Below are 24172 nucleotides of genomic sequence, written 5' to 3'. Positions count from 1 at the left end.
CGCCTTCGTTGGCTCGACGCGTTCACAACGTTGTGCATTCGCCGTGTGTGACGGGAGCTTTTGTGTATTGTTATTGTATTTTGTATTTTGTATTCGCTCACTTCCGTTCGTATCGTGTATTGCACACATAAACACACATACAAATGCACATATACATGTACTATACAAAAAAATCATTTCTAATTTTATAAAAATATACGCGCATACCTATGAATAAATTGCGCTGGCGTGTGCCCTCCTGCCTGCCCCCCTCTCCCTCAGTTGGCAATAAATGAAAAACAGCCAGAAAAATATATACATCTCTATATTTGAAAATCTGTTTTATGCGTGATAAAAGTGACAAAATCTAATTTCGAAAACGTTTTTGAAACATTAACAACTTTTTTTATGCATTGCATTGCTTTCTTATATGTTATTTTCAACCGCACAAAACAAAAAAAAAAAACAACAAAAATCAACTGTTTATTTTCTTTTGGGCACATAAATTCTTTAGTTGAAAGTGAAAGCTGCTGCGTCTGTGAAATGTTGTCGCCGGCGAGCTAAAGCAAAAACGAATCAACCAACAAAAAAAAAAAAATAAATATAAAACAATAGCGCGAAAACGGAAAACCAAAACCAAAAACTAAAAAAAAAAAAACGAGACAAGTTATGCTAATTTATAGTATTAGCTGTGCTGTGTTGAGAAATGTAAGCCAAATTTGCACATGACGAAGCGACAAACACAAAATTCAACAGATATTCAAACATTGTTCGATGAGCAGCAGCAGCAGCAAAAATAAATTGGCCAAAATGCGTCTGCAACAGCGTTATAACCAACAGCAACAACAACGGCAGCAGCAACAACAGCTCGATAGCAACTCAAACGATTGGCAATAGCAGCAGCAACAGCAACAACAACAATAATAACAATATGAATAACAACAACAACAAAATGCACAATCAACGCGCCAAGATACTAAACATCATCAACAGCAATCGCAACAATAACAATAACAACAACAACAGCAGCAGCAACAACGGTTTCTTCAAACTGCGCAGCTCAACAAAAGCGACAGCAAAAGCAGCAACAACTTCTTCAAGTAAAAACAATTGCAGCAACCAACAAGCCATGCAACTGGATGTTGATGCCGATGATGCGATTGTGGAAACACTGGAGGAGACCACAACAGCTGTGGAGCTTCGATCGAAGGCAGCTTCAGCCTGCTCAGCGTCAGCAACTGTTGCCATCGGCAATGGCTCAAACGCTAACTCGGCCAGCAACTCGAGCTCACAGTATCGCGGCTACACCACGCTGAGAAGCAACTCCACTTCGGCCATACTGGCGGAGGTTGGACTGCCGGGTCTGTTGAGCAACAGTGCGAGCATGTTGTACGCCCGCCCCCGCACTCTGAATGTCCACAATATCTGCCAGACGCCAGCGCAAATAACGCAAATGTTTTTTGGGTATGTTTATGATTTGATTTTTATTTGTTTTTCTCTTTTTTTTTTTTTTTTTTGGTGAAATGTGAATTGTCTAACCTTAGCAATATGCAATAAAAAATACAACTAATCAAGAGTCTTTTTCTCAGAGAGAACATTAACCTTAATTATGTAACTAATCTTCATAAACACAAATGTATCTTTACATCATTCTTGTGATAATGCAGCTCAACGATTACTGCTTAGGAAATTTCCCTTTAGGCAACCGCAACTTTGTTTTTATACCTAGGATAGAAGGGTATTATAACTTTGTGTCGGCAGGAAATATATGTAACAGGTAGAAGGAGGCATCTCCGACCCTATAAAGTATATATATTCTTGGTCAGCATCAACAGCCGAGACGATCTAGCCATGTCCGTCTGTCCGTCTGTCCGTCTGTGTGTCTGTCCGTCTGTCCGTATGAACACCTAGATCTCAGAGACTATAAGAGATAGAGCTATAATTTTTTTTTCGACAGCATTTGTTATGTTTGCACGCAGATCAAGTTTGTTTCAAATTTTTGCCACGCCCACTTCCGCCCACGCAAATCAAAAAAATCGAATAACAAGCCTAATTTAAAAGCTAGAGTTGCGAATTTTGGTATATACAATAATTACTGTAGAAGTTATGATTCCTGATTTGGTTGCGATCAGATAAAAATTGTGGAAGTTATTAAAGAAAAACTTTTGTATGGGTCGAGCACACTCGACTGTAACTTTCTTACTTGTTTTTTTATTGATTTATATCTGCCAAAGATTAGACCACCTCTAGTCTGTTTATCCAACAATTTTATGTACTTCATATGGACAGAAAACTCATCCGACACACCCACAACGATTGCACTTGAGTCCAAATAAATGCCGCTTTTATCTATTGAAGCCATGAGAATTTTTAGTATGAGATAAACATTTAACTTGCATACAGTTTTCATTAATTTCCACAAAGTCAAACACTCTTCAATTGGCCAAGGTCACAATAACGATCGGAATAATCGCAAATCGAGTATAAATATTTATAAACCGTTAGCTTAATTTATTTGCTTTCAAATTTCATTTGTATTGCGTCACATTCTATGAATGAACTACACAAAACATAATGGATAATCTTTTCTTTGTTGAGGGAAAATTGCCACAATAAATCTAAATGGGTTGCAAAGGTCAAACAAATGAAAGCCAAAAAAGGATTCATAAATAATAGAATAAAAGAAAGAATGTGCTATATTTTATTTAAATCAATCTTGAGAATTCGTAAATACTTTAAGCTGTTGACAATCGTAATGAGAACTCATTTAATTTCCTTAATGCACAATAATTTATGTCGACATCCTTTCTAATCTGGCATTTATCTCTATCGCTGGGAACAACACGTTATTAATCTCACATAAATATTTACATCGGATTATTCTGAAAATAATTGCCATAGTGTCTGTCTGTCTGTCTGTCTGTGGTGTCACTTTGGGGAATTTGTTTGCTTAATATGCTTGACATAAAGCTGATTAATCACATTCAGTTGAGGGCGGCAACGCTTCAAAACTTGGCCACGCCTCTAATCTAATTGCTTGCCTCCTTCCTGGGCGAATGCCCCTGATTCTCAGTCTCATTCTCGATTCTCAATTCTCATTGCCCCTGCACAATAAATTGTTGATTATGGTTAGCGGATCGGTCTTATTTGTTTTGCTGTGCTTTGTGTGTGTGCTTCGTTCTTTGGCGTTGCACAAAAATACAGCGGGCGATTTTGTCATCGTTATTTTAAAATTTATATATATTCTATACCTACAATATAAATAAGTCTGTATGTGTGTGCGATTCTCCTCTCTCTCTCTCTCTCTCTCTCTCTCTCTCTCTCTCTCGCACAGAGCACACTAAAAATATTCAATTAAACGGCAAGGCGAATGCTGCTTTTATTTTTTCACACAGTGCAAAGACATTTTGTCTCCGCCTCGGCCAATGTGAAAATTCAATGAACTTGATCTCGCTGACTTTTTTTTTTTTTGCTTTTTTGCGCGGGCAGCGCGTGCGTTGCATATACTTATAAATATGTATTTTGGTATAGGACATATTTTGTTTATTTTTATTTTATTTGCCAAAATAAATTGAATTGAAATTAACAACAATATCAATGTATTAAAATGTCAAGCGCTGTAAACACACGCCACGATGCATGTCTGTCTGTGTGTGTGTTTATTTATTAATTTTTTTGTTTTGTCTCAATTTGCATATAATAAAGTCATAAGTCAGCCGACAAATTGTCATTTTCATAACATATTTATTGTTGCCCGCGGCTCGAGCAATTGATCAACCACTTCGAGATGTCAATACACGACTTTTTTATACCCGACACAATTCTTGTTGGCAGCTAAATTAGCTGCTGATCTCACTTTCAAAACCTCTCAACATCATTGATTGTAGCTATTCACTTTAAATTTGAAGTTTGCTGTATAAACTATTACCTAAATGTCGAGAGCATCAACAGAAATTAGTTCAAATAGGAAAGGGTATTAAATCGCAAAGCTCGAAAGGGAAATAATAATTGAAATGATTTTTTTTTTTTTAACGATTTCACAGCTTTTGTTTTATTGGTCTTTGTGTTGGCCAATTGAATTTGAGTCTTGGACTTGATTCGTGATTCGTTTGACCTTCTTGCAGCTGAACACGTGTTATTCATTTGCTAAAAGATATACGTTTATTTCAACGATATTTATCCGAATGCAGCTTAGTCAAAGGGCGCACCCAAAGCTGAGTTGAATGTGCCAAATGTTTGGGAAATTATTTGTTGTTGTTTTCATTGTCGTTCTCGTCGTCAACTCAGCTAATTTAAACTCATAAATCACAGTGGCTACGGCTATTAAAAGTTATGGTCCACAATGCTAAATTAAAAGAGTTGCGTTATTGTCTTTTTGTTTCTGTCTCTGTGTCTGTGTGTATTTTTTATGTCGCCTTAATTCAATTTGTGCAGTCACAACGGTCATCAGTCCTCGGTCATTGTCTCTGCGGCGGTACTTCAATTCAGTTTTGTTCATTTCATTCATGCATCAATAAATCACGCATTGACCGGCTCTCGACTCTCGACTCTTGATTCTTGATTCTCGATTGTCTCGTGATATTCGCTCGTTCATACAAATATACTTTTTTTATGAGTTTATCAGAGGCACTTCAATTTAACAATATTTGCCGCATTCTTTCGCCAATTGTTTTATCAACTATTTTATTATTATTTGTTGTTGCTATTCAAAATGTATAATTATTGTATTATTACTCCGCATCGTACTAACATATGAGCTGCATTTATCGCCGTCTCGAATAAGTACAATTTGCGTCGTGATATTATGCTTTATTTTTAACTCGATTATGGCATAGTAGTCATAAGTAGTCATAAGTAACGACCACTGCAAATGGCGATAATAATTAATTTCATAAAATAACAATGTTTTCTAAGTAGTCTCAACACTGGGGCCATTATGCTAATTGTCCAGCATTTATCTTTGTTAGAGTAAAAATAATAGTATTTTTTTCTATTTTTCTTATTTTGTTTAAGGCGTGAATGCATTTATTAAGATCAGATAATTAATCCCATACGATGTCCAGGCATCAACAAATTGATTAACACATGAATTCACACCAAAACTTGCTCGTTTAACGACACTTCATTACTATATATCACCTGGCGAAGTCATAAAACACAAGAACACATATGAACAGCAATTTGACTATTAGAAGATTGTTTATAAGTTAAATCATACCATTCGTATGATCCATTCTTAGATCGTGTACACTGAAAAAAGACCAATTTTTAAACTCAAGAACATTCGTCTTAAAAATTGATTACTTAAAATGAGACCACCTTAAGAACAAATTCTTGAAACTAAGTCTGAAAAATGATTAATTCTCAAAATAAGATAAAATAAAACTAGTTGATTTACAAATTTCTGTAATCTATCGAAATTCCGATAAATACTTTATTTAGATTTATCTACTTTCATTCATAGCTCAGTTAGTCAAGTTGTTGCAGTCATTGCAGTCTAAGAGATCCCAGGATCTCCCTTCGTTTGACGCACTTTTTAGACAAAAATTCGTAGTCTTTATTTTTCCAGTGTGCTGAGCATAAACAGTTCGAAACGGATAAGTTAACCACATGTTGAACATATTGATTAAGACGTGACAAATATATATCTTAAATCTGTCCCAAACTTGTTTTTCAAATGCATCAACAAATTGATTAGCATGCGAATATCAGCTCAAATATCGAATGTATGCGTATTAAAATTAGGTTGGCAGAATGTTCACAATTTGATCAGAGAGGGAGAAAAGAAGAGACAAGAGTTAAGTCGTGTGCAACTTGTGTGTTATTGTTAAATATTGTTAATGGATGTGGAATCGATTAAGCAAATTACTTGCCACTTCATTCTCACACACACAAAACAAAAGAAGCTTTCATTGCGGAACTGCGGCACGTTGGCTAATAAATAATAATTGATGTGGTGGAAAAATGCATTAATAAACAAAGTGTGCACTTCTAGTACTTATTATTCATTTGATTGAGAAACGTGTAGCAAACAATTGAGCTGCAAAGAACTGCAGACATCAGCAGACCAACATAAATAAATATCAAATAACGATTATAGTTGTTGTTGTTTTGTTGTTTATGGCTGATACCCTCAATGGGCAGAGAATTTGTGCTAAGCGTTTATAAATAACGAGGTGCACAAAAGTGTTAGCAGCTGCAATTTGTGTTAAAAATAGCCAAAGCCCGTCACAACTAATTATAGAGGCCAAAGCAAGCGATCGTCGAACAATATCACAACTTATTGCGTATACGTAATGCAAAGGCCAAGCTTCCGGTTAACATGTAATGGCGCCCCTTAAACCAAAAGTGCTCGACAAATAATAATTTGATAGCACAGCAATACAATATACACAATATTATAGCCAATAGATGAGCCCCCTGCTATCGACGCAGTAGTTATAAGTTGTTCTTGAATGCTGTCGTCACGCTCACACAAATAGAAATTAGCAAAACGCGAGCTATGGTAAAAGTTTTTATAACGTTTATGAACAAGTTGATATTGGCAATTGGCAATCATATAATGACTAGGTGTGTGTATACTTGATACTTTTTAATGTGTGTGTGTTGTGTGTTGTGTATACTTGATCGGATCGTATCACTCTATATCATAAAGCTGTCTTATTCAACCATTATTATCTCTATTTTTGGCACACAACACACAACATTCCATAACGCCCATGGCCGTCTTTGTTTATGCTCTTGTCTTCAATGCACTTGGATTCTCATGGCCTGACCGTAAGAGTTGCTCAGTGCCATCATCATCATCATCATCATGATCATCATTTTGCTGTATACATAAACACATATTCGGAAAACACAAAAGCAAAAAATATATTGTTTAACTAATTTTTTGCATTATAATTATGAGCATTTCGCTTTATTTACGCGCTGCTTCTACACATCTATAAATAGATTCGCCAAAGTCGAAAGAAAGTGTGAAAATTGAGGGCCGAGGCTGGCGCTGAAACAGCAATAGAAACAGAAACAAAAACAGAGACTGAGGCTAAGGCTACTTCATGATGTGCACAAGCAAATTAGCAAACACAATCGTAAAAAGTTGTGTTCAACAAAATAATATTAATGCATATTAAAAAAAAACCTACACACACACACACAAATTATGCGTACACAAAAGATCGCATTAAATCATGTGAGCGCCAAGAAAATTACGTATACGTTATATATCTGTATCGAATTCTTGTTTGTAGAGTGTAGGCGTATTTGGCTGCTGTCAGTTTTAGTTAAACCGATGCCATTATTGTGCACTTTATGATTGACACATTTGCGATACTGCATTTCAAGAGTATCGCAAGTTTTTTCTACTTATTCTTTCTATCAAAATATTTTGTCGAACAATTTGCGTGGAAATTTCTTTATAATTGTTGGCCACATTATTCTGCAATGCATGACTCTTGATCTGGTCGTCATTTGTGACCTTTAGGCCGGTATTATTCATAGCCATCAATCCATCAAATTATGATGAAAATGATAATATCTTCATGACTGTACTCTTCTTTCTTCATCGATATGATCTCATTGTGTATGATCATGCTGCCTGCGACTTATCCATGTAATAATCAAAGACATTGCCGCCACAACTACGAAGCTTTTGACTTTGCCCTTATTAGTCAGTAGAGCTGCACTGAGAGCTTTCGCAAACTAGACTTTTGATGTGGTCACACCCACTCGAATCGCACCTGCCTCGTTAACATCCACTCTCCGACAAATGGTCGTTTAATTGAGTCGCCGCAGTGATTGCGAATGACCTCAGAGAGTACAAATGATCGATCCGCATGCAACAACATATGGCAGCCATGCCAACTGACTCACATCGCATGCATTTCACTGATTTGCATTGCCAATCGACATTACTGTATCGGGCTGGAAAGCAAGTCAATTAGGCAAGCAAGCAATTCAAATGATCGACTACAATATACCCTATACCATGATTCTTATTAAGTTTTTGTCTTTGTGCTTATGAAAGCATCGAAATGAGCTTCGCATTGTCTTATTTGCACTTACCGGCCACTCTGCATTTAAGTCAAAGATTCGCTTTGTGGCATATTCTTCATGCCCAAGAAAGACACTAAATAAAAAGCCTAGCAGAATTCTCCTCCTTCACTTAGCATCCAATAGGGTCCAATTTGTGGCCACTAAGCGAGATATGAGTATATTTTGTTTTGTTATACAATCTTGCAAAGGTTTTATAAGTGTACCCTTCGAATTTGGAGCCATTTTACTACTGACATCCTAACATACTTAGCATATTTTTCCATAATAATATGTGGCCACTAAGCGAGATATTAGTATACTTTGTTTTGTTATAAAAATATACAATCTTGTAAAGGTTTTATAGGTTCGCCTTCAAATTTGGAGCCATTTTACCACTGACATTCTAACATACTTAGCATATTTTCACATAATAATATGTGGCCACTAAGCGAGATATTAGTATATCTTTGTTTTGTTATTGAAATATACAATCTTGTAAAGGTTTTATAAGTGCGCCTTCAAATTTGGAGCCATTTTACCATTTTTAGATTTAAAGTGTGGCCACTAAGCGCGATATGGGTGTATGTTTCTTTGCTTTGCTATAATTACATTACTTACATTAATGTATCGAAAAAAATCTACCCCACTGACTACAGGGTATAAACACTTGTAAATTGCACAACAAACTGACTTACTAACCTTGCGCAAATTAGATGGTTTTGTTGTTGCTCGAGATTAGAGCCAACTTTCAACGAATATGGCCAACATCGATGCCCTCACACGCACACACACACACACACACACAGACACGCGTTCGTATAATCGCTATTTACTTAGCGCTAAGCGGAACATGCTCATTTTGGGGTCTGTGGCATATGTAACCTATTTATTTTTGAAATGTTGACCTCATAACTAGACGCAGACAAAGTCTGTCGAGCCTATGGCGTGCTTTAAAATCGAAATTGACAGCCCCTCCGCCATGTTGCATGCTCTAATGGGGCAGGGACAGTGACAGGGGGAAGGGGAGGGGGAGTAATAAGTAACGACGACAGCGTCCAAAAGTGGCGATGACAACTTCATTTTTTTTTTTTCTGAGCGTGTGACAGACACACACTGTGGGTTTGACGGGGGTTGCTTTGTTCTGAACCGCCGCTGGAACAGTCGGAAAGTCTGTCGGACGTCGCTTGCTATCGATACTTTCAATCAGAAAACGATAATTCATGACATCATCAATGCCAGCAGTCCGTAACATTGGAGAGAGGAGAGAAGAGAGCAAGCACAACACAGAAGCGAACGAGAGCGGCACCGATACCGATACTGAGAACTCTCTGTGCGCTTGAGTGGCTCGCTTAATTAGTAATTTAACACAATATTAAATAAACGAAGCGGTGACGCCTCCCGTTCCCTCTCCCCACCTCATCCTATTCAAACACCCAAGCCATGTAATGCCTATTAATATCAAAGTATAATCCATGTGCCATGACATCAAAATTCGTGAGCCATAAAAATAAAAAAAAAAAAGTTCGCTTCAACTTACTTTAATCGGCATTTTCATTGAGCAAATTTTACATGCTGTTGTTGCTGTTGTGGTGCTGAGACTGAGACTTCCCGATACTCGGGGGAAAAGCACTGCAATCACATTCAATAGTTGTTCAGTTGGCCGTGTGCGCCTCTAAAGTGCGGTTCTTGTCTCTCCCTCTCTCTACAAATAACTTGCGGTTCAGTTCGGTTTTTGTCGCGTATCCTGTCCCCGACGGAAATTGATAACCCGAATCGTATTTTATGAATCCAGAGCTTAAATAATTAGTGCAATTCGTGATATCACCAAATATTACCAACTACCTGAGCAATCTTGCATTCTTGAGGAGTATTCTCATTGTTTATTTATCGCCTCAGGTAATTGACCACACATTCCTTTATCAATCATTCCCACCATTTGTACCTGTTTAGTTAACAAACGAAAAATCAGTTAAATACCAATCGATCATTATTGAATTGCTTTCTTAAGGAAACTTTTTCGCACGTGCCACTTGTCCGACAACTTTGATATATTTCCATTTTATTGTAATTATTTTGCAATTAAATTCCTCAAATTTGTGTAACAATATTGAGTGCTAGAAATACTACAGTTTACTATTGAAATTTTATAACAATATAAAATAAATTGTTAAAATATTTCAATACTAAAAGCCGAAATTCTGCTTTTGGATTAAAAGCAACATTTTATAATTATTAATTTGCATATGATTGCCTGAAATTCATTCATAAAGATTAGAATCTCAATTGTTCTGTTTATAAACAGATAATTCGTAGAATTGCTCAGATTTGTGACTTCCAAATAAATCTTTGGGGAACCCATTTCTTTGGCTAAAAATCCATTGCATTTATTTACATATTCCAAAGATTTTTACATAGAAATTCGTGCCCAAAATGTTTGAGTTTGGACAGCATAAATGTATTTGGTTCAGATGGAACCATTTGTGTTGGGTTCAGCAACTTTCCATGAATCGCTGGCGCCCCATTTTCATTCGCTTCCCATACAAACAATAGCTTCCTGGAACACACTGACCAAACGCAGTGGTTTGATTATTAGAAATGAAAATAGTAACAAATCAAACAAAGCATTTCTATAGGCAACATGAAGGTCAAGCGTGTGGAATCCAAAAATGGCGGGACGACAAGCAACAAGTGACCAGCTGACACAAAAAAAAAAAAAAAAAAAAAAAAAAAAGCTAAACACTTTGAACATTGTTTAGATTAGATTATATAGCCCTGTCTATAGGTCGAATTGTAATGGCTGTGATTGCCAAGCAAAGTGGAGGGAGGGAGGAGAGGGAGCAATTGAATGGGAATCGAATCATAAAACAAATAAGTAGCACTCTTACCTTGATGGAACTTTAAACAATATTCACAAATATGCGTTACCCATATGTTTGCTTTGAAAACAACAACAAAACAAAAACAAGCGCAAAAAACAAAGCAACCACAATATAAATTACTTCCAAGTGATATCATAGCAACGCTACAATTTTGGCACACAAATAAATACAAAAATGGGCAGCGAATAAGAAAAAGAAACCCAAAATACAGACGAGCAACAAAAACAGAAACAGAAACAGAAACGTGGCAAATTTGTTAAAAGAGTGAAAGAGAATTATGCATGTAACTTAAAAATAAATGTTGATGTCACTTTTAAACTTTTGCACCACAAATGCCAACAAATAGCCAAAAAGGTTATAGGACAACGACATTCTAACCACAACGATGGTCTAAACTTGCCACAGACAACACAATGATGACCATCATAATGACAATGATAATGATGATGAGGCGATAGTCATCGCTCAGCACGATGACGCGATGTTGAAACCACAAAGCTATGGTATCTCTATCGTGTCAGTTCCATGTCTTGTGAAAGCTTCAACCAACCATCCAAGTACCCCCCAAGTTGGGAAGTGAGGACCGTGTTTTGATGTCTATAAATAGTATCTAACGCCGCTAGACGAAACACCGAAGAAGACCACGATGAAGTGGGGAGAGAGAAAGAGATTGGCATTAAAACGACGTTATAAATAAACAACCAATTAAGCAGATATGGCCAATGTGCTTGGGGTAGGGTTTCGTCTTCCAAACTCACTTCAGCGAGAGTAGCTGGAGTATTGTTAACTTGAACGCTACAAGCGTATTTGATTAAGCGATTGTGGGTAATCATTTACTGCTAGATATTTATTGAGCTGAGGGCATTCCCAGATTTCTTTCTCACAAGATTAGATATTAATCATGGTAGAACTTGCAGTACTTGTACTTTGATTTATTAGTGTAGAGATAATAAATATTGAAGAAGAATTTAGCTAATAATATTCTCTTCACATTATGTTTTTCCATTTCAATTCTTTTAGTTAACTATTATTCGATTTAACCTTTAACCTAAAACTTCGAAATTGTCAAACTGACACAGGTCACATATATCATAGATAAAATTCCATTCGTTCTTGTCCAAGTTAACATAAGCGTCAACGGATTTTCGTAACTTCCCATTAAGGTATTAAATGATTGATTTATCGTCAAACGGTTGTGTCAGGTAAATAGGCCGCCGGGTCTGTCACTCGCTGAGAGTGTGGTGCATAAGATTGTGAGATATGCGATAAAAACTTCAAAGTTCAAAGAGCATCGAAAATGACGTCAAGTCAATTTCATTCAAGTATTGATGATAAGAAGGTAGCGACAATTATTAAATAAATATATAAAAATAAATGAGGCGGTCCTAAGCAAAGGTGCTAAAAATCTTTGTTTGGCCTGAAAACAGGCCCACCACAAAAACAGCTGTTCAGAGAGCGTGAGTGCTCCACAGCAGATTGGGAGCACGGATCCAAGAACTAAAGAGAGAGCGCGTGTGAGAGAGAGAGCTTAACAAAGTTCTTTGAGTTATTTCCTCAAGTTTTTTGCTCTTTGCTCTTATAGCTTTTGCCATGTGCTTTGCTCGTTGTTGCTCTCTGAGCGTTGAGCGCAGAGCGGCGTCATTTTTATTATTAGTTATGACCTCATCATCGATTATTCCTTTGCGAGTGTATGTGTGTGCGTGTGTTGATACTTTATTGAAACGAGTCGTCGTCGGCATCGACGGCAGCGTCGGCGTCGTCGTCGTCGTCGAGCAGCTGCAACCAACCTGGCTGGGAACTGAGAACTGGCCAAGCTGACTGACTACCTGTAGCTCTGTAGTATCTCTGTAGCCAGGGCGCCACGAGTGTTGTACAAACAAATCTAACACACCTCTTGTTAATTTTTTTGTTTATACGAGGCGGCGGCTGTTCTTTGTACCCTGCAGCCAAGCGAATGAATTAAGAGGCTGTCTCAATGGGATGATAACAGAAAGTGAATGTAGATGAGCTTAGATCACAATATGCAATTAAAGTATCGTACCATATGTATATCGGTCAAGCTTCTTTTAGAAGTGCTCTCTATTAGCATATAATGGGCTTATAATAAATGATTGTCATTTGGGCTGCCTTAGCAACAGGGCATCGAGTAGTCGAGTAATCGCGGACAATAGCTGCTTGGCATAGCTGTCTGCTGATTAATCTTCATTCACATAGACAGACAGACCAAAGCTCAGCGCTATTTGACATGTGTAGCGGCATGTTGTTTTGCAGATTTGTATGCAAATATTTTTTTGCTCACTGCGCGTGTGTGTGTGTGTGTGTGAGTGTTGTGTGATTTAATTTACAAACTGTTAAATGCTAATGTATGCTCAGTGATTTGTTTAGGCGCCTATTGTTTACTCTGCTTGTGCCACTACCATGTATGTATGTATATCTGTCGCTCTCTGACATGCAACATCAGAGCTACATCATTTCTCCCTCATCGGTGGCGGCGACGTCATTTAAAGTTCATTGTACATTTGTCTCTTGCTTAATTGCATTCGGAAATTGTTTATTAGTCATTTGTAAGGCACTCGCGCGTGGGTCAATGAAATCATTTATGCACTTGCAGTTTTTGTTCTTTTTAATATTCTCTGGTATTTTTTATACGTATTTAATGGGTTATGCATGACTGTCAGCGGTTGAAACGTCATTTGATTTGGCCCCAGGCCAACAAAATAATTGCTTTTGAATAACGTTTTTATGTAAAACGTGTAAATTGATCACTCGCGGATGCAATCATGTGAACTATACGCGAAAAGCATTAAAAATAGTATTATTACAAATGAATTATGCGCTTGGATAACTTGCGGATAAGTGCCAGAGCAACGAACTACGTACTGTGATCATTCAAATGATGCCCATTATTATTGCTTACCCATTGAAACGGATAATCAGTTGGGTTCTCTTTTGTTTTTCTCTGTTGCATTAGTTTAGATAAGCATTATATTCATTCATTCACTTATTCATTCATTCGTTGCGGCTGCTTAATCATCCCAGATAAACGCTTATGACCCTTTTGCACATTGTCATGAATGGATATTTATTTGAACTGCGTTATCCAGAAATAAAGATAAAAATAAAGCGTTCTGAATAGGTAGGATTATAAATGTCACTTTAACTTAATTGTTAATAATTTATTCGAACACAAAGACTGTATATAGAACCTACGTGAACATCGGAGCAATGAATCGTCTTCTTATTATAAAATGAATAATGGCTATGTGAATGGAAGAATGAGATTAATAATTGATTGCAATAAGCACTTAAGTGGAAAAATACGTATTGTAAATAGTATTTCGATCATCCGTTGAATTTGATTAGAATCACGAATAGATGCTTAATGGTTTCTTGAGCTTGATGACTGACACAAGTTAGCTATAAGCAAGTTAAAAATGTAATTAATCGTTGCTGATAATGTTCTTTCTAACTAACTACATCATCTTGGCACTCCCCAAAGCGAAGATCATCAGACGTATTAAATATATATATTGTAAGGTAGTTAATTGCTTCAGCTGACGTCTTTGGGTTTTACAAAAGATGTCGAGATTGCGCTTCTTTCGATTTCTTATCGCTGCGATATCAGGCCTACCGAGCGATCGTCGGGTTTTATAGATTGCCAGACTTGATTCATTCCCATGTTGTGTATGGTCGCTAAGGGCGCATTGTTAACAACGCTATCTGGAGCACGTAGTTCGTGTTTACGTATTTACCAACTCCCCAATACACACACACTGCCACGTGTATGTGTGTGAGAGCAAAACCTTGTGGCACATTAATTTGGCTTATCTGCAGACAATTCTCTTCTGTATTTCTTTTTTTTTCGCGCTCCCGATTCGACTTATTTCCGGTAGCCTGTCACCAATTTTGTTTACAAAACATATTACAGATATTTATCTCACTTTCTCTCTCCCTCTCTCTCTGTCACTCGCACACGTCTTAAGTATTCAGTTTATTGCTTATGCTGTGTGTTGTTGTTGTCCCTCTGTTATGTTGCTTATGTATGCGTGGCCTTAGCCAAAACCCCATAAAAAAACAAAAAAAAAACAGCAACAACATCGAGAGAATAACAAAAACTAAGGAAGAACGCAAAAAACTTGTTTACCGCAATGGGGGCCGGGCAAATTGGCTCATCATGTCAAGTTCTTAGAACCCGGTACGAAATTTCATCACAAAGCCATGAATCACAGTAGTAAGTGGCCGGCATAGTATCAGATCAGATAGGATCTACAGATTGCTCGAAACAGCAATTAAACGATATACCCTAGAATCGAGTTGACCTCTCACAAAATACCCCGCGAAAAAAAGAGTTTCCTAATAAGATTTATTAAATATATTTAAGCTAAGCTTTTGTCGAAAAAACCTGCATTAAATGAAAATATTTTTGTATTACTTCAAAAATCAAATATTACGATCATTACAACAAAATTCAATTAAGTTGATTTCTAAGAAAATACTGAATGAATTTCAAAAAGTGTTAAATTTTATGATGGCGAACTTAAAATCCTTAAAAATTAAAGTATAGCTGAATAAGTCTTGATGTGTCTTAAAGCCAATTTTAGAATGTAAATTATACTTAAAATTAAAATTTGCTGGAATAAGCTTCGGATTTGAATAAAAGAATTAAATATTAATATACATTTTCTCTTGAAATAAGTATCTACAAAGCCTTTTTAAATATGTATAATTTAGTTATCCCTTTAGTAACATTTTTTTAACGGAACCCGTTTTAATTATGTTGCTGTATTCAATATTGCAACTGTGTTTTAGAAAAATGTAAGCACTTTTTAAATACCCCAACTTTTCTAAAGATCTAGAAGAAACTTATCACATTGATATAAATATTGTTAACTGAACAAAAAGTACATATTTAATCTGTTATTCTCAGATATTGCTCATGTGCATATTTACCTGTCAGGCAATTCTAGATTGACTAAAATAAAAACGGGGTGTGTCATTATCTTTTATACAGCAAAATGAGTTGCTCAGAAGAAGAGTCCTCTTAAATTGTTTATATACTGCTTAGGCATATTTGATTTGCCCAGGGTATTGGGAAGAAGAATATCGCTTAATTGGGACTGGACTGGTTAGTGTTTGTGTTTGTGGAACTGCACTTCCTCGTTGAGCTTGGCGAACATGTCCCGGAAATATTTCAACATGGCAACATTGCGAGTAATTCTGTTAATTGAAAGAGTTTTTTCTCGACTGTATGTTGTGTTGTGTTGTGTTGTTTTTTGTTGTAAACAAAACATAAACTGTTGCGCGTCTGTTTGCCATAAAAATACCAAATACGCCGATGGCGCAATCAACCTGCACTCACCCACGCACACACACACACACTGAAAGAAACGAGATCGGAATGGATATTGAGATCGAGATCGCGATCGCGAGATCGACGCAGACAGAAACGCTCCAAAAATAGAGCCCATCTCATTAATATGCCAAATTTAGTGTTGCCAACACTTAAGCGTACCCCCTGCGCCCCCCTCTTTCAAAATGAGTGGGCGTGCCATCTTCTGTGAGTATTTATGTGAGGTGAGGTGAATGTCTGGGTTGCTGTTGCTGTTGCTGCTGCTGTGATGCAGTCATGTAATTGGCATCTCTCCCTCTCTATATGCCCCATCTCGCTCTCTCTCTCTCTCTCTCTATCGCTGTCTTTGTCTCTATCCAACTATTAGACTAGTTTGACCAGCCACCAGCCATCAGATAGATCCGCCTGCACTTGTCAGGCCTGCGTTGGCTGCCTTTTGGTCTTTGGCTGTTTCAGATACCGCGATTCTTGGCAATGACATAATCCTCTTGTGCCTCATTTGCATTTGCAATTCTCTCGTCAACTGTTTCTTGCTCAACATGTGTCATTTCAGTTTCTATACCTTTTTTCGTCGTCTACTATTTATTTATTTTAGCATAGTTTATGCTATCATTTTTTTGTTTGCTTCTCTGTGTGGGCAGCAAAAAACGAGCAGACAAGTTTGTTGAGCCATAAAAATGTTGTCACCCCGTTTCTTGTTGATGGCTGTGCTGCTGTCCCAGTGATTATTAATAACAATATAATCCACATACCAAATTATAAACCGAACCGCAACATATTTGTTAATTGGGCGTTACATCAAGTGCAAAACTTTTAGATCTAGCGGGATTAAATCTATGAGTCATTGTTTTTCCTACCAACATTCAAGAAATCAAATGAACAACATATTTGTTAATTCAGCGTTATATTTAGTTACATTCGCAAGTACACAACTTGGAATAATGTCAACAAAAAACTTGATGTCTCATTGTATTGCCTACCAACATTCAAGAAATTTCAGGGAATTGCTAAAAACCGTATCAACATGATTAAAATATTTCCAAATTTATTTAGTGTTAACTTTATCTCCACATTTTCGCATAATATAAACAAAATGTTTAAACTGAGATAAGGTAAAGAAATTCGTGGTGGCGCCATCTATCGGTCGCGGTTAACCTGATTTATTTTAAAACATTATCCACGATCATAATAAAAAATTGAAGTATTTTTATAACGCTATTAAATCACAAATTATCGACTCTAGTGGCTATAAATAAAGCAACAAGAAGAAAAGAATGTCACTTGAGTATCAACAACGAAATCTAAAAAAGAGTTTCGATTGTTAACTTTTTGTTAATAACAATGATTTCATTTTGTCACAGTTTAGGTATAAGCTAGTCGAGCTGTCAAATTATTTTATTTTTGGCGCGTTTCTAATCGCTATTGTTTTTTTGTTTTACGTGTGTGTTGTTTTCATAAGCTGTGAATTGGCTATTAAATTGTTGCTAATTTTATGGCAATGTTTATAAGTTATATATTCGAAGTCAAGAAAGTAATTGTTTATACATCATTTGACTGAAGTTGACTTTGCGTAATATTTGATTTACAACAGAATATACATCGTTTATTTTCGCCTTCAAATTTCAAAATGAGTGGCGCCCATCAATTCTATATACGTATTGTTTAATTTGCTATTAATTTGTTGATATGTGTGAGTAATTAAATTTGCCAGTCGCGACATTGAAAAAAACAAACTTGACGTCAACTTGTCAATGGCAACTGATAAGCCCGATTATGCCACTTTAATATGCTAACCCAAAATATAAATTACAAACTCACTTCAGTCGCAATTCGTTGCTCAGAGCGAAATTAATAAAACAATTTTCGAAAACGTTTTTACAAAATTCGAAATTTCCATTAAGTTTTGTCACACACAACGATATTGTTGTTGTTGTTGTTGTTGTTGTTGTTTACAAAATTGTCTTACAAATTAAATAAACTGTGTATGATTTCATTTTGCGTTTTCCATTTCACGAAAACAAATTTTATTGTTCAACACAAAGATACTATATCCTCTCTGTCTCTGTCTCTCGCTCTCTCGATCTCTTTGTGTATATGTTTCTATCAGTCTGTGTTTGTTTGTGGCGAAAATATTTCAAAATGAAATGGAAATCAAGTAACTGCGTCGCGGATTATTATATTTGTCGATTCAGCTTCAGCTGCTGTTGCATTTATGATAATTTCCCTTATATCGCTGGCACACGCGACGTATGCGCAATATTTCAATTGGCCTTTGTGTATTTATTCCTTAGATTGTGCAGCACACAAATGATGCAATTGCTGTTCGTTTCGCTGTTATTGTTGCTGCTGGCAGGAAACGCGGAAGCCGAAGCAGACAAAGAATCTGCTCCAATGGATGTGGCTGCCACAGCAGCCGCAGCAGCAGCAAAAATAACGTAAACCTCACATCACTTCACTTTTCATTCTCGACGATTTTCACCAATCGCCGCTGTCTGTCTCACTGTGTTGTGTTGTCTTGTTGCTCTTTATGGCGAAAAGTTCTCGTTTTGCCACTTAAGTGCATCGCATACGTTGAATATGACGCGATTGTGACTCGCTTTTTGGTGTTCTCGAAACATGGAACGTGCCTCGCATCCAATTCCGATACCAATTGGCAGCCACTTTAAACATTTGTTCCACACCATATTTGTATCGTCATTTTATTTTGTTTACAAATCCGAGATACTATTTTTACTTCCATTTTCATTCAGTCCGTTTGTGTGGCGTCCTTCGCTCAGTTCATTGATATTCTCTCTACTTATAAGGCATATTTTGTAAAGACAGGTAGTTCAATCGCATTCGCCTTTGCATTCGGTTCCTGCATTGACTAATCTAAAGATAAACACGCCAATCAGTGTAATCAATCATTTGGTCATTTGCGTGCCAATAAATATCAGACTTTGAGACAATAAATTAAAGTGCAATACATTAAGTAATTATAAAATAATAAGAATGCCTCTACAAACAAAGGGACTTCTACCTTAACTTATTACATCATTTACTTGCGTGACTAACAAACAATTTTTGTTGTTCTACTCCTTAGTTGTATATATTTATAAGCTATTATTAATCTGTATACTCATTATTGTTTTATTTTTGTTGCACTTACAGAGAAGTCCTCAATGCGTGGAGAGCCAAAGCCCGTTGCAATGTGGTGCCTGAAGAGCGGACTCAGGAGCTCTTTCACGAGCTAAGCTTTCATCCCAGCCAAAAGCAGAGTAAGTATTGCAAACTAAATTATTTAAAAAATTCATATTTATATATTTCTCCCCATTTTGAATAGTTTGCGAAATGCTGCAGACGGCTAAGAAAGTGGCCCGCAAAGGTCGAGGGCAGGCGAATGGTTTGACGTTTGGACAATTTTGTGTGCTCGCTGCTGATTTGAAGCGTTTTCGGTGAGTTTTAAATGCTAATGAATACACATAAAATAAATTCAGTTTACGACATTTTCACAAAAGAACCATTTGGTATTTAGTTGTATTTTCACTCAAGCACCATTTTTCTATTTAGTTGTATTTCACTTAAGGACCACATTTCTACTTAGTTGTATTTGATTAAGGACCACTTTGTGTTTAGTTGCATTTTCACTTAAGAACCAATTTGTATTTAGTTGCATTTCAAAATTCAAAGCACTTTTCACTGTTATCTTACTTAACATTCTTTTAATGACTGATTTTGTTTACAGTTGTGGATGTTAAGTGTAGTATTAATATAGGGGCCTATTTTTGCATTTAACTGTCATTCTGCATTCTACTCTAATATTCACTTATGGGCATTATCGCCTATGTACATATATTTACTTAGTATCAAACTTCACATAGCAGCATATAAAAAAAATCAAAGTAAACTTGAAAACAATTTAGCTTAAGAGAAGTAATGAAAACTGACATAGCGGCCTATTTTCCGCTCTAACTTATATACCATACTTTATGCTCTTAAGGGAGATTAAAGTGTAAAGCCTGTTGCTAGTTGTGGCATATTTTATTCGATTAAAAGGAGTCTTGTAAGAAACATAGTTACTTCTCTTAATAAATTTGAACTTTACGGCCTACTCTGTAAATCACTTAAGCATTAATGTATTAAAAAATTGCCTTATGAATAGACTAATAATATGAGTTAATGTCTTACAGCGCTTCGACCTTTTCGAATGCATCAAACTACTGTGATGTCAAGTACCAACAACTCTCAAGCTCTCTGCTGCAGCAACAGGACGAAGCCAGCCAGGCGGCGACTGCAACGCCGACAGCCGCAGGTGAACACAGCTCCAATAAATCGCAAAAGCATTTGCAAGCCGGCAATGCCACACAGCAACAACGTCCGCAACACCTGCCACAGGTGCACACTATAACAAAAAGTCGGACAGTTATGGCACAGAGCTACGCAGTACAAAGTCCTTCAGCAGTGTCGACGACACCAAGAAGAAAAAGAATGCCACTAATGAACCCGTCGAGGTATTCCTCGGCGGCTCCTGCAATCCAACCACCTGGCGTGCGGATGTTGCCATACCCACACTCAAGGAGCTGGGCATTTCGTTCTACAATCCTGTAAGTCCTGAAAAATCCATTTCGTAGTGTGGAAGATATTTATGAAACCCGTGTTTTGAAACTTGCAGCAAGTATCCGATTGGACGCCCGATCTCATTGAACTCGAGCATCGCGCCAAGGAAAAGGCACGTGTATTATTTTTTGTTATGGATTCGGAAACACGCGCATCTGCTGGTGCCATCGAGGCGGCACACATAGCGGGTCAAAACTGCAAGCAGCTAGTGTTGGTTTTGCATCCGTATAAACCAAATCAAAGGATCCTCAACGAGCCTATTTCACAGCAGTAAGTTCTTCGCTTTTCTTTTTGTTGCATGACAAAGTTCTTTAAACGCTTTCTCATTTACAGAGAATACCTCGATTTACATCGCAATCAATTGATACTTAAGGAGCTGGTCTCCCGTCGCGGTTTGCCAGTGTTGGATAACATCCCGTCCGGACTGCAGCGCACCAAGGAAATTCTATCCGGCATTAGGGATCCACCGTCCAAAATATCTTCTATATTAGAGTGAGTATTTCAAAGTTTTCAAAAGAAATTCAGTAACATAATTGAATGAATTTATATGGAAATCGGAGGATGTGCATTTAGCTGTTAAAAAAGCGAGTTAAAATTAATTAGTTCATATAAAAGAAGATTCGTTTAAATTGGGAAAAATATTCAATATAAATAAAATCAAATATGTATCATAGATAGAATTAGAAGCGATTGTGAAATATATATTAAAACCATAATACCCTCGTATTAAATAAAAATTACATATTCATAATTTGAAAACAGATGTAAAAAAATGTAAATCATACGTTAAGAAATAGAGCTATTTGAAAAGGCTTTTAAGTTAATGATAAAAACATTCTATATTGCAAGAAACCTACGATACAACTTATTCCACTCAAATTCAAGAAAACGTATTATATCATCAGAAATAGATATATAGATTAACTGTATTGTTTTATGAAAATAAATTTAGCAATAACAAATAAGTGAACTAGAACATTCAAGAGACAAGCTATCCCAATGAAAGTACTCTCATGAAACTAATTCCAGTCTAATCCAAGACAAATTCTGAAAGTATTTTCAAAACTAGGTATCATTGTGAAGATTTCTATAGTAATGAAGAAATGCTCAACATAAGGAAAATTATTAATTAAATTCCAATATTTTTCTCTTATCTTTTTAGTACCGTACGCGGCGCATTTGACCGCGTCAATCCCCAAAGCGAACTACTCACTGTGGAACAGTGCAAACGTGCTCTCTTATTTTTAGGCTATGCTCAGAGTTTAGTTAATTTAGATAATCTGAATAAGATAATAATCAATCAACGCGAATCATTGAAACTGCTACAAACGCAAAGTACAAAGGCTGGCGAGGAGACTAAGCAGGAAAAGGACAACGAGAAGGAGGAGGAGAAGAACTGCAGTTCCACGTCGGCCATGCCAAACCATGAGCTCATCGATTTCGATCTATTCTGCGTCATCTCGGCGTATCTCTCAGTGCTCCAACAGGAGATACATGAGAGCGGTTGCATCTCGCCCATCAAGGGCACAAATGTGCCGCCTCCGCAGGTTTACTTTACCAATGGTAAGAATGCTTAGTTATTCAGCTTTGTCAAGAAATCAAACTCAACTTTTATATCCAATTCACAGCTCCAGATGTCGACATCTATTACTCGGCCAGCAAAAACATTTCACGCACCTCGAGCAACGCCAGCGTTCCGTCGAACAGCAGCAGCGGCATTGGCCACGATCTGGAGCGACAGAATCTGGTGGAGCAGCTGAGTCGCAGTCGCGATAGTGGCACCTCATCGCCGCAGCCAAGCGGCAGCATGACGACGCTGGGTAAAAAGGGTCAGACCCAAATAATGCTGAATGTCGAGTCGATTGAGACAACCGAAATAATCACCACCAAAACGATTGAAACCAAACCTTTTACGGCTGCCAGCAGCAATGTGACTGCCACGCCCACCGAGGAGGAGGAGAGTGACTCGAATGACTCTGTCTTCTCCAGCAGCAGTTCCATCGCCAGCGCTGGCGACTTACTCTGCTGCTCTGGCCTCGATCTGCGCGATGTTTATCTGGGTGGCAGCTGCGTATTGCGCACTAAATGGCGACAGCAGCTCGCCATGCCCTATTTGTTGGCCAAGGGTGTGAGTTTTCATGCGCCTGCGCTGCACGAGAGCATCACACAGACGTCGGCCACCTTACAAGAGCCGGCGACTGCGCAGGAGCAACGTCCGCAGGAGCAGCAGCAGCAACGTTCGTTTATGCGCACGCGTCGAAAGTGCCGTGGCAATCAGCTGCAGCTCGAGGAGCAGGAGGAGCTAACTGTGGCCGAGGAATCGCTTAGCTGGTCACTGCCTCCCATGGCTGTGCGCCAGAATCTCTACAATCCCACGCTGCTGGACTCCAGTCGAGTGCTGCTGTTTGTCATCACCAACGAGACGCGTTCCCTGGCTCCCATGACACTGGCGGCCCATTGCATTGGACTCATGTACAATGTGGTGTTGGCCGTTCAAATGCTGCCCGAGGATTGTGTGCTTGGTGGCGAGAAGGTAAGTGAACATATCCGCTCAATTACTCAACATCTATTAATTATCCTTCATCTATGCCTTGCAGCTGACGCTGGCCGCTATCAAGGACTACAATCGTGGACGCTCGTATCTCATCGATCTGGCCAAGCGCCAAGGTGTTCCGGTCTTCAATGACATCCAGGCAGCTCTGGAATGCACTGTGGCCAAGGTGCAGATGTATAATAATCGCGAGCGTTGCTAAATTCGTACCTGTTTCAGTTTCCAGCACGTGACAATTTAAGCTACATTTATATATTTAGTGCAATTTATGTTGTTTTTTAACTCTTAAACTATAGCTATATGGAAATTACTTAACAACGTGTGTGTCTTAATTGTATTTAAGTCTAACCAAATTCATTTTGCTATAACTTTAACTATAATGCCTATGCGTCCCCCACTATGCTAACTAATATTGCGTATACGTAATCTACCATAATAATTTAAGCTAAACTAAAAGAAAACAAAAGAAGTGTAAAACAAATATGTCGTCGCCCAGAAAGCGCATTTCATAAACAACAAAGCATTATGCTTTATGCTAATTTATTATTTATTTAACGTACCACATATTGTACATGTTCATTTCTTGCGGAATGAACAAATTCTGTAAATAGTTTCGTACGACGAAAGTGTAACTTAGCGCATAATACATACAACAGAAATATTTTATATTTAGTGAGCATTACACCATAAACATACATACTTAAATTACATAGAATTTTAGTGGCCCACTGTACCCAGTTAGCAGGCAAAAATATCTCAATAAACAAGTTTTTCTAACATAAA

General features: G+C 37.4%; 1 protein-coding gene across 1 annotated transcript; it reads left to right on the top strand.

The window, feature by feature from the left end:
• On the top strand, window positions 1–24172 carry LOC117563713 (uncharacterized). The gene is made up of 10 exons (XM_052002823.1): window positions 1–1443; window positions 19393–19499; window positions 19565–19676; window positions 20412–20533; window positions 20590–20825; window positions 20894–21108; window positions 21172–21330; window positions 22001–22401; window positions 22467–23371; window positions 23436–24172. Exons 1-10 carry the CDS (start codon window positions 911–913, stop codon window positions 23589–23591), a joined length of 2946 nt encoding a protein of 981 aa, XP_051858783.1. The 5' UTR covers window positions 1–910; the 3' UTR covers window positions 23592–24172.

Source organism: Drosophila albomicans, chromosome 2L (genome assembly GCF_009650485.2).
Source record: "Drosophila albomicans strain 15112-1751.03 chromosome 2L, ASM965048v2, whole genome shotgun sequence".
Lineage (NCBI taxonomy): Eukaryota > Metazoa > Arthropoda > Insecta > Diptera > Drosophilidae > Drosophila > Drosophila albomicans.
This window is presented reverse-complemented; position numbering and strand designations above follow the sequence as displayed.